This window comes from Lampris incognitus, chromosome 3, assembly GCF_029633865.1.
Source record: "Lampris incognitus isolate fLamInc1 chromosome 3, fLamInc1.hap2, whole genome shotgun sequence".
In the NCBI taxonomy this organism is placed as follows: domain Eukaryota; kingdom Metazoa; phylum Chordata; class Actinopteri; order Lampriformes; family Lampridae; genus Lampris; species Lampris incognitus.
Window position 1 is genome coordinate 93,893,682 of NC_079213.1, and position 16,176 is coordinate 93,909,857.

The 16,176-nt window shown below is 44.1% G+C and overlaps 2 protein-coding genes across 2 annotated transcripts in view; both read left to right on the top strand.

Annotated features, from left to right (window-relative positions):
* Nucleotides 1-4,308, top strand: part of LOC130109901 (uncharacterized) — a 12,351-nt gene extending 8,043 nt beyond the window's left edge. The window contains exons 3-5 of the mRNA XM_056276866.1: nucleotides 3,556-3,701; nucleotides 3,920-4,144; nucleotides 4,276-4,308. Of these exons, the coding sequence (XP_056132841.1) occupies nucleotides 3,556-3,701; nucleotides 3,920-4,144; nucleotides 4,276-4,308 (404 nt within the window). The remainder of the gene's footprint in view (nucleotides 1-3,555; nucleotides 3,702-3,919; nucleotides 4,145-4,275) is intronic.
* A 151-nt stretch (nucleotides 4,309-4,459) lies between these two features.
* The window catches only part of arhgef18b (rho/rac guanine nucleotide exchange factor (GEF) 18b), a 52,973-nt gene continuing 41,256 nt past the window's right edge, over nucleotides 4,460-16,176 (top strand). Inside the window, exons 1-8 of the mRNA XM_056277268.1 lie at nucleotides 4,460-4,560; nucleotides 5,313-5,508; nucleotides 5,824-5,950; nucleotides 6,189-6,240; nucleotides 6,940-6,984; nucleotides 10,144-10,218; nucleotides 10,944-11,052; nucleotides 11,489-11,705. Coding sequence (XP_056133243.1) covers nucleotides 4,499-4,560; nucleotides 5,313-5,508; nucleotides 5,824-5,950; nucleotides 6,189-6,240; nucleotides 6,940-6,984; nucleotides 10,144-10,218; nucleotides 10,944-11,052; nucleotides 11,489-11,705 — 883 coding nt within the window. The 5' untranslated portion in view covers nucleotides 4,460-4,498. The remainder of the gene's footprint in view (nucleotides 4,561-5,312; nucleotides 5,509-5,823; nucleotides 5,951-6,188; nucleotides 6,241-6,939; nucleotides 6,985-10,143; nucleotides 10,219-10,943; nucleotides 11,053-11,488; nucleotides 11,706-16,176) is intronic.

The window sequence follows — 16,176 nt, forward strand, 5'->3', positions numbered from 1 at the left end:
AGCGATCAAATTGCATCAGAATTGCCAGCTAAAATGTTGAGTTGCGGCGCATACCAGTGCTCTAACCGCATAGGGTAAAAAAAAGTGGCAATTCAGCTAATATAACATTTTTTTAAGATGCCTTGATTTGTCAACATGTTTTTCCCGAGCTGGCTCCTCAGACGAGTGCGTGAAAGAATGACACGCAAGGGAGAGAGCGGTGCGTCCTGGCTTCTTCAGGCCGTTGCTCGCCATCGCTGCAACACGCTAAGAAAATGACAGTATACTAGGCTACTTTACGATCACCTATATGTGCAAGCAAGACTATTAAACTTTCCAGTGAGTCTGTTGTTTGTAAACAACAGAGTCTCATATTCTCATGTTCTGCAATCATGATTTTACATTTAGAAGTTTTGTCTGCTGTTTTCGCAGCTTCTTGCCAGCTAGCTTTGCAGTGCATTCTTTGCCAAGATGATGCAGTCGTATCTTCCAATAATTACAATATTACTTTTATAAGATTAAAAACATGATTATCCGTGACAGCAGTGTCGAACATGTGAGGAGCCAGCTCGGGAATTTTTTTTGACAAATCAAGGCATCTTAAATCAGCAGTTGCTATGGCATCTTGAATGCAAGAGTCAAATAAAAAAGGGTACTTACTTGTGAAATGTTATATTATCTGAATTGCCACTTTTTTCGACCCTGTGCGGTTAGAGCACTTGCATGCGCCGCAACTCGGCATTTTAGCTGGCAATTCTAATGCAATTTGATCGCTTTTTGGTCTACCTAAGATGGCGCCGATCAAGTTCAATTGGCCTTCATAAATTGGTGGCACGGAATTATGGGTTGCGCGATCCAGTCTTTTTTTTTTTTAGATCAGTGGCGCATAACTGTTACTGTAGTCCACTGACTTCCGGCTTCTACTGCCATACCAGTTTCCTGTTTGTTGGCGTGTGCTATTAGGGTTACCAACATTCTATCCCAGGAAAACAGGACGGGAGGGCAGGAGTAATCAAGAAAAGATGGCCAGAGTAACAACCTACATGACGCTTTGTATAGGTAGCCCAGAGCCTTATATAATATTAATAATAGAAATAATAGTAATAATTATGTTATTATTATTGTCTGCGGCATACGAAGTGGTATACTCTGTATTAAGTTGATATTTTCCCAAACAATCCATTATAGCTCGGTGGATGCCATTGGCCGTTTCATCGCTGTTTTCATAAAAACCAAGTAGTTTACGCTGCACTCCGTCAGATTAGAGTATCTACGGTACACCGGAAACATCTTCCGGTTCCCCTTGTTTGAGGCATCGGTGGCGACCGAGAAATAGACCGGCTCGTGCTCACGTTCAGTTGGAGACAGATCTTTCAGAATATCTCGTAGTTTTCAGACCAAGTACATTGGCTGTTAGCATCTCGGCTTTGGTTCTTCCACAGTGGATTTTCTTCACGGTATGGGAATCGTTAAACACTGCGCTGTTAAGCTTATTGTTACAGTGAGTCCATGCTGTTGTAGCTCAGTCCGTGTTTAACCGTACAGATGAAATCTCGCAAGCAGCAACTTTGTAGTGGTCGTGACGAAGAACTTGCTAATGCTAGATGCACCTTTAGCTTGTGTAGTGCTCTTGTGCATTTCTGTGGCATGTTGTTTCACGTCGTTTTCCCCTCCGTGGCTGATCAAAAATTCCCGACGACACAGGTTGCAGAAAACTAGCCAAAGAGCCACTGTCAGGTTTAACCCAATTATAATTCTCTTCCCACTGCGTACTGTATTGTAGCGAATTTGGGTGGCAGCCCGGGAACCGCCGCAGCCAGGACGCGAACCCGGATCTCCCGCACCACGGGCAACAATATTAACCAGTCGACTAAAGGGTCCGACCTGTTACATTACCACCCCTCCCCTCCTTCGGGAAGGCTTCAGCATATCAGCTCCTTCACGCCTCTGGGCGCACGCGCTTCCGATGGCCTCACAGTCTCGCCACTCCACTTCTGACACCAATTCAGGGGGCAGTAGGGGAACCGCCACCACAGCCGTCCGGGACGCGAGCCCGTATCTCCTGCAGCGCGGGCGACAACGTTAACCAGTCGACCAATGGGTCCGACCCGCTAGCCAAGCGTTAGCGAGTCTGTTTATCCGTGCACGTTACAGCCTTTTTTTCGGAGGGCCCGAATCGCCATCTACACTTGCGCTCATTTTTCCCAACAAGATCGAGAGGAAGAGACGAGTATGTACTCGTCTCTTCCTCTCGTTTAGTTTTAGTTAGTTTAAAATGATGCTTCTTTCCAACTGAGCGCCACCGATCGGTATTCCCACACAGTACACATAGGCCAAATTTGGGAAATATGTCGTCCCGTACAGGACGAACCACTTTTGCTGTAAATACGGGGCGTCCCGGCTAACACGGGACAGTTGGTAACCCTATGTGCTATTGACAATGGCATATTTTTCGCGATGCCTGCAAGATTTACCATCGATAAATGTCAATGACATGCACAGAATTGTCGACAGACTTTCACCGGCACCTACCAGCAAACTGGTGAAAAGTTTCAAGTTGTACATATCAAGTTACGTCCACAGTTATGAGGATGATCCTCATAATTGTGAACGTGGTAAATCCTGCAGGCATCGCGAAAAAACTTCTGCCATTGTCAATAGCGCGCGCCAACAAACAGGAAACTGGTATGACCGCTGCAGTAGAAACCGGAAGTCAGTGGACTATGCCCCATGCTGCTACTTAAATGTACAGATCCTGATTCCTGATGAGACTGGTGTTCTTCTGTCTGTGGGCAACCATTTTACAGCTGCTACGCGAGCACAGGACTCATTTAGCATCGTCATTTCGAGTATCCATAAACGTTAAACCCATACAGAAGTACTGCTTATGTAGACTCAAAAGTAAAAAATGCGTTGAAGACCTCTCCTTCTCACCTAAGATAAGTGAGTGTAACCAGTTATTTTCTTGCCCGGTGCGGGATTCGATATGAGGTGTATTGCACCACAAGGCGACATCACTAACCGCTCGGCTAAAGGATTAGACCCGTTAGCTAAGGGCTAACGTGTCTTATTAGTAGTTTACTTGAGTAACCCTCCCTTCGTGTTTAGATCATCTTTAGTGTATGACGGGTATTCCCTGCAGCATGTCCAGCACTGCGTTGTGCTTTAGAGCCATTTTGCAGGCTGCTGAAATCAGAGTGAAGGAATGAGCCCCCGCTCTCCACCGCGGACATGGAAACTGTTACAGATCACCGAGCTGTTGCCATTGGCGACGGCGGTTTGTGTCACCACGTGAACGAAGATATCTGTTTATGCAATGGAAATGTAAAGGCGCTTTCAGGGAGAGGCTGGGGCCGGGGTGGCCCCTCAGCTTTCTACCATCATCAACACATCCAGCCAAAGACGGTCATTACACCGGTGTGCCATAGCTGTTAAAATCGGCTCTGTGCCGCCTCCTTTGCATTCTTTTTCCTCACATGGCAAAGTTGGAGAATTTGCATTTCAAGTATGGCAAGTGTTAAAAATTCACATGATCAATTTTCCGACTTTCCGTTATCCATCCATTTTTTTCCCCAGCATCAGAGTGTAAGCCATGTAGCCGGCCCTCTGAGCCTCCCGGTGACCAACCTTACACCGCTGTAGCCGGGACAGGATCCTCCTCCTCAACGTCCCCCGCCTCCATCGCCGAGGATGTGTTTTTTAGTAACACCAATGATAACCAGGTAAAAACCGCCTCTAATTGATTGTCCTTACTCGTTTTGTAACACTGCTGATATTCATCTGTGTCATGTTCCCCCTTTCTGCTCGTTGTGCCTTTTCTCTTCCTACTCTTTGCATTGTCTTTGCTGTCTCCAATAACCTTTTTTCACTTTCTACCTTTTGCTCATTTGCCACATCTTGTCATCTTCTCTCCATCATAACCCCCCCCCCCAACTCCTAGGACACCTGTTCAATTGTCAGTGACTACGACTACCCAGGTGTGGATGTGGAAGTGGGCAGCAGTGTAGAGGATCTACTGGACCTTAACTCCTCCCTCAGAGACTCCGAGTACTTCAAAGACCTGGAAGGAGGGGAGTCGCCTTCACTTTTCTCTGGGACCACAGTCCCGCAGAGCACCCACCAAGCAGTGGGCCATCAAGTGTCTCTGAACAGAAACGGCCCTGTTGTCAGTCTCCCACTACAGACTACACTCACCACGTACTGCACTCAAGCCAAACCATCTCCATCCCCCTCCTGCCAGCAGCCCAGAAGAGAGCCACAGGGACCTCATACCGGCTTTGTGGTCACCCAATTTAGTCCCACATTATCCCAGCTAGGCAGCGGCATTGACGGATGTGACTATGAGGACCCTATAGTGGGGCTTAGTTTGACCATTGATCTAAACAAATTGTTGGGACATATGGAACCAGGAAACCCCACCGGACCAATGACATCGGGGGAACTGATAGGAACAGAGGGAGAATTTGAGGAAAGTGATGAAAACACAGAATCAGACAGCTTCCCTTTCCTGGTCCGATCCATGTCAACTTCTCGGAGACACAGCTGGGGCATCCCATTGTCCCCCATTAGCCTGGGGAGGAGGTAGGATGAATGGATGGATGGATGGACAGAAGGATGGATGTGTAGCTTTGGTTATAACATTGGTGAGCTGAGTAAATTCTTTTGTCAAATACCAAACATAGCCAGTGATGTTTTCTGGGCAGGGTTATCAGCCAGTTCTAGTTACTGAAGAGGTGACTACCCCCTCAACCTTCCCAAAGAACTGTGAATAGAAAAAAATAATGCATGGAAAGAAATAAGAGGATTTCCATTAGACTCAGTACAATGACTCGAAATGTAGTTAAATTTCCACTCTATCACTGACTACTCGAAACTGAGTCTCTCACCCACTGATTTATCTCTATTTAGTGTCTTAATCACACGTGGTCATAGCACCCTTGCTTCGCTGTATAGCCAATAGAGTTTCTCCTGTGGTTTGCTTGGTTGTGCTCTCACAGACTTTAAATAGTAGAGTTACTTCTAAAAGGATGACACAAAAAATAGTTGATAAACTCAGCTATAATCATAGAATATCTTATACACATTTGCAGCACATTTCGTGCACAATGGGATTTTTTTTTCAATACATGCATTGCTGCAGAAGATGTGATCCTTGGCATTTAATATGGTGTAAACATGTCACATGCATAGTGATCACTTTTCTTTATTTTTACTGCTACTGCCGGGCCTTTTGTGTAACTGGGCTTTTACTTCTCACTGGTTTATGTAGAGGTAACATTTCGGTTTAAGATTTACTTTATGTTGACCCATGTCTCTCCATGCTGCTCTGCCAGACTGAGTCTGGACACCACGGCCATAGACAGTGATGGAGAGAGAGAAGATGACGAAGAGAGACAGAAGAGTCTCCTCCAGTCCACCCATCAGCAGATGTTCAGCATCCCAGCATACCCTGAGACGGATCAAGGGGAAGAATCTGATGGTCCCAGCCAGAGAGTGTCCCCTTCTCTCAGTGCCAAGGACACTGTCATGGTACGAAACACAATGGGAATAGGAAATAATATCCTTTGAACAAACATATTTGATACAGGGAAAGAACTTTCTCGCAATGTATGCACTCATTGGGCTGAGAGGAAATCCAATAGATAACTGACTCACTAAAAATAACAGGATAGACATTTAAAAAAAGGTAAATTACACTTGAAACAACTCCCAAAGCCAGAAAAAAGAACTGATCCTGCAAATGCCCACAATGGGAGACTGAGCAATGCATGAAAATGTGTGGCAATGCAAATCTAATACACTTGTGATCTCTTTTTTAAAACACTATTTCCCTGATTATTCCAGGATTCGGGTATGCCTGGCAAGCAGCTGTACTCCCGCTCAGATATCCTGGCCGCAGATGAATGTTCCCGTGCTGCACGCATCTCCCGAGTTGTAGAGACATCCAAACAAGCTGCCAGGACAGCAGGAGGTGTGTGTGTGTGTGTGTGTGTGTGTGTGTGTGTGTGTGTGTGTGTGTGTGTGTGTGTGTCTGTGTGTGTGTGTGTGTGTGTGTTAATACACATCAACAACTAAATATATCTTTTTGTTTATTTATTGTACTCCATTCCATTCCATTCCATGAAGGTGAAGAGGAGGCTTTGGGGGAGTTTTTATACTTCTGTCATTGTTTTTACCTTCTCCCTCTTCTGGTGTCTGTTTAATTTCAGAGGTGCCGGACCCTGAAGAAATGTTGCATTCTGCTGAAGGACAGAGCCATATGTAAGTCCACACAGTCAGCCATCAGTCGACTGTGTTGTGTCAGGTTAAAGTGACAGACAAGACTTCTAAAATAGGCACTGGGATATTCAATTCTCCTGCAAGATATCCCAAGAAGAGCTCCGTTGAATTTCAATAATTCGGAGACTAGATAGTTCATCTAAATTCATTTTACATGACTGACAGACAGCTTAGTTGCCATCACATTTAACACCGAAAACTGACCTTTCACCGCCTTGGCAATTTTATTTAGGTTAAAACAAATAAAACAAAACTTTTGAACCTCCCATTTCAGTGGTGTACATACTGTTCTGCAGCTCTGGCTTTGTTATGGTCTGGTGCAGCTCTCCAACTCCCACATAACAGAGGGGCTTCCCCCATTCGCTCTTGACATCTCTGCTCCATGTCATATGTCTGCAACCTCCTCCTCCCACAATCCTCTCTCTCGGCTTGGTGTGTATGTGTGTGTGTATGTGTGTGTGTGTGTGTGTGTGTGTGTGTGTGTGTGTGTGTGTGTGTGTGTGTGTGTGTGTGTGTGTGTGTGTGTATGTGTGTGTGAGGGTGCCATGGGGATAATGTGGATCCAGCAGACATGGGAGGGCTCTTCTCTAAATCACAGCTTGACACCAAGCTCCCCTCCTCCTCCTCCTTTCCTCTATGCCTTTAGTCCCCCACTCAGCCTCAGTGTCTTGTTTGTCTTAGGTTGAAGGTACAGAAAGTTCTGCAGGAGCTAAAGCTGTACCATGGGTAAGTAAACAAGAGAGGCAGGTCTGCTTGCCCCCAGTGCTGTATGAACGCCATCCCAGTCTCAAGAGGGTCAGAGTAGAGCAGCTGTGAGCAATGAAAGCCGTGTGTGTGTGTGTGTGTGTGTGTGTGTGTGTGTGTGTGTGTGTACATGTACGAATGCATGTATAATGATAATGCATTTTATTTGCAACACATGTTTCGTGTACAGATAATCTCAAAAGGCTATGTTTAATGGTCTAGAAACAGGAAATAAGAGTAATGATCAAACACTTGGCTGAAAAAAAAACATACCGATAAAAGCAGGTAACTGATGGTTAGGGCTGTTCACAAAGAAGGCCAATCTAAAATGGTGAGTTTATAGGCCGTTTTAAAAGACTTCAAAGCCACTTATGCTCTGTGATGGCCTTGGAGAGCGTTGTACAAATGGGGGGTAAAAAGCTCAGCCGCTTGTTGTGTGCAGCTTTGTGCCAGGGCTTCATATGAGTAAGCTGTTGCATGACAAGGTGCGGAAGGAAGTTTCGGCAAGTCTTGTATTCTTTACCAAAATGAGAGACAGGAGGTGCATGTACAATGCTTATGCATAACATCTGTCTTGTGCAGCATACTTAATGTATGCGTACGTCTGTGTCCAATCCGTGTGGAGACATCTGTGCATGCACATGCATGTGTTTGTGCATTGAAAGGGCCTGGGCATGAGTGTAACTTAAATAACGCGAGGGTAGAAAACTGTTCTGCTCTGCCTGTGAATCAAAATCATCCACAGTTAATGCTTTACACCTTTGAGCATTAAACCCAACTGAATGAAATATTCCCGTAACAAGGACACACAGGTACAGGTGGCGTGGCAGTCTATTCCGCTGCCTACCAACACGGGGATTGCCGGTTCAGATCCCCACATTACCGCCGGCTTGGTCCGGCGTCCCTACAAACACAATTGGCTATGTCTGTGGGTGGGAAGCCGGATGTGGGTATGTGTCCTGGTCGTTGCACTAGCGCCTCCTCAGAGGGAGGGAGAACTGGAGGGAATAGCGTGATCCTCCTACGCACTATTTCCTGACAGTGAGGAGTTTCGCCAGGGTGAAAAGAAATGGCTGGCGACTCCACATGCATCGGAGGAGGCATGTGGCAGTCTGCAGCCCTCCCCGGATCGGCAGAGGGGGTGGAGCAGTGACTGGGATGGCTGGGAGAGTGGGGTGATTGGCCAGGTACAACTGGGGAGAAAAAGGGGGAACCCCCCCCCCCGCCAAAAAAAAAAGACACAGTGTCATATGCCCCTTTTCCACTACATGGCATCGGCTCAACTCAACTCGTTTCGTTTTCCATGACTGGAAAGTACCGGCGTTTTGGTAACTGTTACCACTATTCTGGTACCACTTATGTTGAAGTTCCAAAAAAACTGGAGCGGGTACCAAAATCAATGCAGACCAGCTAAACTGAGGGGGTACTGTTACAGTAATGGAAAACAGCAAGAAGCAAGTCGAGTCGAGTTGAGTCAGTACCATGTAGTGGAAAAGGGGCATGGAAAGCCCATCTGTCGTGTGACTTTGTTGTGAACAGAACAATGCAAGTTTATTGTCTTAAGTAAGTGGAAATAGGCCTAGTCTTGACTACATATCTTCAACTGAGTAGCTAACGTTACATATTGTGTACATCATATCCTCAGTGGACATTGCTAAATAGATGCTTTTGCTCCAGTAGGACAGGGCTAAATTTAGCTTGTGTGAATCATTATTTTAGCAAACCAACAACCCTCAAAAGCAACACATTTTCATCCAAAGATTGATTTGTTTAAACATTTTAAAGGTAAATAGAAGCACTTCTTATGTGCATCTTTGTCGATGGCGTTTCTGTGAAATCCTACCTCAAATGAAACCACATGGGTAATACCAATTGACCAAATATGAGGAAGAGACTAAAGGAGAACACTGGTGGGGGTGTAGAAAAATATATTTTGCCTATTTTTTCCACTAATGACAATTATAATGTAAAATAATTTTAAAAAAACCCTGCAAAATCTTTAAAGTCTTATAACAGAATATATTTTTATGCGTACTCACTCACAAACATATTTGGAGAGGTTCCATCCCCCCACCTCCCAAATCTATGCAAATGGTACAGCTAAATATGAGACTAAATGTCAGTGACTGAGTTAGAAACCAAGTTTGTGAGGTAAGTCTTATCTAAAAAGTTCACTGCTGCCTAAACTATGTTACAGAAAAAAAGACCTGCAGGAATAATGTGTTCATTATTCCTGCAAATATTGTTTTCTGGGCATCCGGGTAGCATGGCGGTCTATTACGTTGCGAACCAACACGGGGATCGCCGGTTCAAATCCCTGTGTTGCTCCAGCTTGGTCGGGTGTCCCTACAGACACAATTGGCCGTGTCTGCGAGTGGGAAGCCAGATGTGGGTATGTGTCCTGGTCGCTGCACTAACGCCTCCTCTGGTTGGTCAGGGCACCTGTTTGGGGGGGAAAGCGTGATCCTCCCACGTGCTACGTCCCCCTGGTGAAACTCCTCACTGTCAGGTGAAAAGAAGCGACTGGCAACTCCACGTGTATTGGTGGAGGCACGCGGTAGTCTGAAGCCCTCCCCGGATTGGCAGAGGGGGCAGAGCAGTGAACGGGATGGATCAGAAGAGTGGGGTAATTGGCCAAGTGCAATTGGGGACACAAAGGGGGAAAAAAATGTTTGTTTTCTGCAACCCCTCAACCCCCCCCCCCAACATGCAGAAGACCCAAGGCAGTCCTTATACCTCTTTCTCTTGATAGTAGTGAGGCACAGAATCGGAGGGATGATATGGGCACAGTCGGAGATGGCAGCTCTCACTTTGTTTCCCACCTGTCTGTTGTGTGCAGTATATGTCACTGAGGCTGCTGAACTATTCTATTGCTGTCTTGACGGCCACCTTCACAATATTTACTATACGGTGTCACTGTGAAGTGTTTGTTGTTATCTGCATCTGAGCATGACTTATGACTGGTGAGGTTTCTGGAACCTTGGACTTGTGCACTGAGTATATAAATAGAATGTTTCACCTAATTCTGGTTAAACACTATTTGACAGACTGCAGGATTTTGATGACACCGATCTATGTTGGGGCATATTTCTGGTGAAACCAACTTGTTCTCCACTTTGAAATCATGATTGTCCTCCACAGAGCCAAGCAGAGGAACAACAGACCAGAGGCTAAGGATTCAGGAAGTGTCACATGGTACGAGTTCCTGGCTAAGGAGTAAGTGTTACCCTTATCAGCATTTCACAGTTTTGGGTTACAAAAGTGAACATGCCATTAAATCCAAAAGTCAGAGCCCACATAATTTGCAGCCGTTTTTGTTTTTTGTTTTTTTTCGCCATTGTGCATGGGGGAGTTTCTCACTATGCTTGTCAAACAAGATTTTCCCTGTACAAATATGGTACGGTCAAAGGAAAGGCGACATCAAATCAAATTCCCAGTGAAATTAAGTTTTCTGGTCACTCAGCGTAGAAGCAGATTTTACTACCTGTCACTGAAAACAAAGTAATCTAATTTCCCATAGCTTTTTCTTTATTCATTCTCAGAAACCACTTTCATCCCATGACACATTGCATGAGTGGATTCTTTCAGAGGGATAATTCCTATATCAAATAATGCAGAAGTGGTCACTTAATTGCTGCAAGAGCATGACAAGGATGATACACATATGACAAGGCCTCGTTGATATCGTGATAGTGTGGTTAAGGGAAATTGCAAAATGCTATCTTAGAAAGCGGTTCTGCAATTTCTTATTAAAATGACGGGTCCAGAGAAAATGTCAGACTATTAGTAATTTGACCAAAATCACATAAGAAAGAGCCCCCTTCTTGGTTAAGGTAGGCATCATCAATTAAGGATTTTGTAATGATGGCACCTTATGCACGTCTATACCATGTATGATGTATCATGGACGATCATAAACCATGCTTTGCCTTTTCTGTCAGGAATGAGGATGAAGAGGATCGTGCAGAGAAAGTGGAGAAAGGCAGAAAGGTGAAGAGGACTCTCAGCTCGCTGAGGAACAGAGTGACTGGCTCCTTTAATAAAGACAAGGTAAAGCCATATTTCAAACAGCTGAAGTACTGTGTCACTGAATATGTGATTTCAAGCAATACCATTCTTCAACTTTAAGATCTCAGTATCATTGAATCAAAGCCTCACTAAATAAATTTTAAGCTAGTTTATAGATTAAAATGCATTGGGGCTATTTGAGGTGTTGCACTAAACTATTTGCTAATATTGTGACACCTTGGTGGAGAAAATTCATTAATGTGTGTGTACACTGTTTCTCATTTACTGTATAATACAATTAGTTATTGCAATACCACATGCTAATCCACTTACACAAACCCAGTTACATAGCCTACCGCGGATACAGTTTTGTAATGCAATACTCCACAACACCACATGCACTGTAGCATGAGACAACACCAAAGTTTGCTTATAAACACTTCCCTCACTACCGGGCTTGTTTCCTTTTTCTTCCCAGGGTAAGAACCGAGAAAAAGACCAGCAGAAAGAAAAGGGGAAGGAGAGGGAGAGGGAGAAAGAGAGGGAGCCCAAAGAGAAAGAGAAAGAGAAAGTGCGTCGCAGCAGCAGCAGCAGCAGCAGCGGGCATCATTTGGTGCCCGGTGCTTTCTCCAGCTGTGCTACCTGCTCACTGTGCAGCAAGAGCCTGCAGAAAAAGCACGGCCTGCAGTGCATGAGTGAGTACCACCACATAAACACTCTCACAGTCACCCACGCTTGTTTCCTCACTGCTCACACAGTAGTACAGGTGTTCTGCTCTCGCTCGCTCTCTCTCTCTCTCTCTCTCTCTCACACACACACACACACACACACACACACACACACACACACACACACACACACACACACACACACACACTCGTTCTCTCGCACTCTCTCTCACACATACAGACATTCGTTCTCTCTCTCTCGCTCTCTCTCTCTCTCACACACACACAAACACACACACTCATTCTCTCTCTCTCTCTCACACACATACACTCGTTCTCTCTCTCTCTCGCTCTCTCTCACACACACACACACACACACACACACACACACACACACACACACACACACTCGTTCTCTCTCTCTCTCTCTCTCTCTCTCTCTCTCTCTCTCTCTCTCACACACACACACACACACTCACACACTCACTCTTTCTCTCTTTCAGACTTTTAAAAAAATATAAACAGGCGTGTGCACACTGACTCACTTACTCACTCAGACACTCCAAAATGTGCACACTGGAATATCCCGCTTGCAAACTAGCACACACACACGCATGCACAAACACACGCACATATGCACATACACAAATGCAAAGTCATTCACGCACACAATGAAATAAGTCTGCTGAAAATTATTGTGTTAATACTCAGAGGTACAGCAGTTACGTATGTCTGCTGCCTCTGGAGTCATACATAATAATATACTTCCACAGGCCTATGATCAGACTAACAAATATGTAGCTCCTCTACACTTTCTCCCTGTCAGCCTTCCTACTCTATATATAAAAGAAAACACATAATATAGGGTCAGTGCCCATTATAATTTTAAAAAAGGCTCTTATTTCTAATACACAACGATTAATTCACAGCTGCTTAGAATATATTAAAAAAAAAATCAGTCAACCACCGAACACACTCTGTTTAGCAGATTGGAATAATGTCTGACTATGTAATGTTTATTTACATGTAATTTTGATCAGGATCGGCATCATATTGTATTACAGCACTGACAATACAATGCGTAGAATAACAAGGGCATTTTCACTTCCTCTTCAAAATAAATTCAAACTCCTGGATGTGACAAGTCACTCAACAGCTCTATCCCTTTTGGCTTCGCATATTTCTTCTTTTCTGCTCAGAAAAAAAAAACTACACTTCCTTTCAGTTCCTTTTGAAACAGCACATGCTCGTCTGTGAACTCTCAGAGTATTTCACGGTAGTGCCTTCAACCACAATAAGCTGGCTGATATTGGTATGTTGTTCTCGGTACATTGTTTCGTTCTTACAGGTTCCCCTCATAGATCCTCCTACCTAAACAATTTTATCATCCATTGTTCCAGCACCATCTTAAGACTCTTGGCTTCTTTTTTCTCTAAATCAATGCACGCTTTAGCTTTTTTCTTCTTTTTTAGTTGTTCCCTTGTGTATAGGATAAGCTTTTACAATGAAAGGTTTTTCATGCACAGGCATTACCCATAATCACACATCCAGATGTGCCATAGAGTCATACAGGATGTTTCAACAACCTCTGCCGCTTCTTTCTGTCAACCTTGCACCACGCGCATGCAGCTTAGCTGATAAGCCCTGCAGAAGACGATGAAAAACTTACGAACCAGCCCTGTGTGTTTGGTGTGGGCAGCAGTGTGCGGAGGATCCTAGAAAAATCACAATCCCAAAACCCTGCACTGGAGGCTATATCACGAAATAGGAACAATAGTTTGACCATCGGGATAAGGAAAGAAGCACATCTCCTAAAGTAGTGGTCTCCAACCCCAGGGTGTGGGAAGCCATGTATAATCATCACAGAGAGGTGAATCAGTTCGTCTGGACACACAACGTTTATTTTTTCGGATTTTTCTCCCCAATTATACCCGGCCAATTACCCCACTCTTCCGAGCCACCCCGGTCGCTGCTCCACCCCCTCTGCCGATCCAGGGAGGGCTGCAGACTACCACATGCCTCCTCCGATACATGTGGACTCGCCTCGCCAGCCGCTTCTTTTCACCTGACAGTGAGGAGTTTCACCAGGGGGACATAGCACGTGGGAGGATCATGCTATTCCCCCCCGAACAGGTGCCCTGACCAACCAGAGGAGGCGCTAGTGCAGCAACCAGGACACATATCCACATCCGGCTTCCCACCCGCAGACACGGCCAATTGTGTCTGTAGCCCGACCACGCCGGAGGTAACACGGGGATTTGAACCGGAGATCCCAGTGTTGGTAGGCAATGGAATAGACCGCTACGCTACCTGGATGCCCCCGGACACAACGTTTATTGAGAGAGAAACGTTTCATCACTCATCTAAGTGACCTCTACACTCTCAAGTGACTTCAGATATCCCTGCCCTTATAAATAATACAGCGGTGTAATGACTGAAACCAATGGTCGGTTTCATATGCAAATTGCCATGAGCACTAACTGGAGTTTGCAGTCAGTTTAGACTGAAGAGGTCACTTAGATGAGTGATGAAATGTTTCTCTCTATAAATGTTGTGTCTAGATGAACTGATTCAACTTTCTGTGATTGTCTTACCTGAATTATTGAGCATGCATAAAGACATGTGTAATCATGTTTTCATTTTAACCAAACCCTCCATCTTCTCATCTCGGTAGTCAGAGTCCCTATTTTTCTGATCGCAACTCAGATTTAGCTGGTGGATTCTTTTTCTTTTTTTTCTTTTTTTCTTTTTTGTTAATAAAAGCTTGCATTGACATGGCCCAATGTGGTTCCTGGTGGGGCACCACTATCCTGAAGTAAAGCTTTGGGATGTATGAAGGTCTTGATCAATGGGATGATTAAAAGCTTTTAAAGTCGCATTGCAGTCTGAGAGGAACCGACAATGGCCTTCTGTGGTAACCTGTTAAGAATGCTTCTCTGGTTAATGGGGAACCAAACCATTAAAATAGAAACTGATAGAAAGGCCAAATAGATCTGTTTTATAAATAGTCCTTCTTGGGCCTGCCAAGGCATTTCATCAGAAATGGATGTGCTCATACAGTTTGTTTGTATGATTTAAACTGAAATTGTTTGGCTCCCATCTCACCTATCTAAATGTCCATCTAGGTATCATCTAGTCTCAAAATGATTCTTGAAATCTGAAATGTTTTCCTTCCAATTAAGCGACTGAACTGGAAAATGTGGTGAGATCAAACTTACTTGTTTCCAAAACAACTGGAACATTTCATGAATTTTCCCAAATCAAGTGATATTGTTTATTGCGTGAGTGGATGGCTCTGCTTTATGTCCAGAACGTTTCACTTGTTTCAAGAATATTCAGATGAGATCGATTTAGAAAGAAACAAAACTACATATTTCTCTGACCCCATCTGCAGATTTTCTTCACTTAAGGAAAACAGAATCATATCCAGACTAAATTATTTGGTGGGAGTGATCTCTTGCAGTACCATCTACGTTTTCCAATGACTAAAGTGGGCATTAACATACTGCACATGGAAGTCCTGAAAGTTTGGCTATTTACAAATATTAGAGACTAGTGAGATTCCATAACTTTGCCTTCAAAAGCTAATTTCATACAATATCAAGCAATCCTCAGGCTTTTCATTTGCAATCTCTTCATTTTCATTTGCAATTTCTTCAGACATGCTTTTTTTCCTGTATTGTGTACAGACCGACAGGTCGGCAAACTATTAAACATTGACTCAAACTGGTAGTATTTATAAGTATTTACTGACAGCTATTCAGTAGTTACTTACAGCCAGCACCCTCCTCTACACATGCAAACACACATATTCAAACACAATCAATCCCCTTGGCTCTCTCAGAACATAAAACATGACATAGTTGCTCTTTGAGACCAAAGAGCAGAGTTATTACTCAGGGCTTATTGAAACATACCTTTTCCTCTTGAATGAATATTTCCTTGAAATGTTACCAAATATAAAACGTATTCCTGAGGGGACAAACTACAATAAATATTACATAATACTTGAAATAAAAGACACATTTGTATTATTCTGCAAAAGACCTCATGCAAGTAGATGATTCAGTTGTTTTCCCCATCTGAGCATCGCAATTTTATGCTTTTAAAACCAAATAGGCTTTTGTCCTTATATGCCTGATGTTACAGCCAGACTTTGGTCTGTATCCTGCATAGGTTTTTGGCATTTCATTACTGAAACCCACGGACTGTCTTCCTGACGTCCATGTGGTCTGCTGGAGGAGAATCTTTCTCAAACAGGCTGGTTTCTGTAAAAAGACGGTACACTTTGCTATGAGGAACTCTAGTCTTGGTATCCATTTCACTTCACTTCATCTTGTTTCCAACAAGGGAGAAGAAAAGAGTAACTGTAACTATAGGTATCGAATATTATTTCACTTCCTTGATCAGGATGGTTGTTGAATTCCCCATACATTAGGCGCAGTGGCTGTTGACAAGCAGGGTTTTTGTTTCCAAATCTTTATATCTTGTTTTAAAC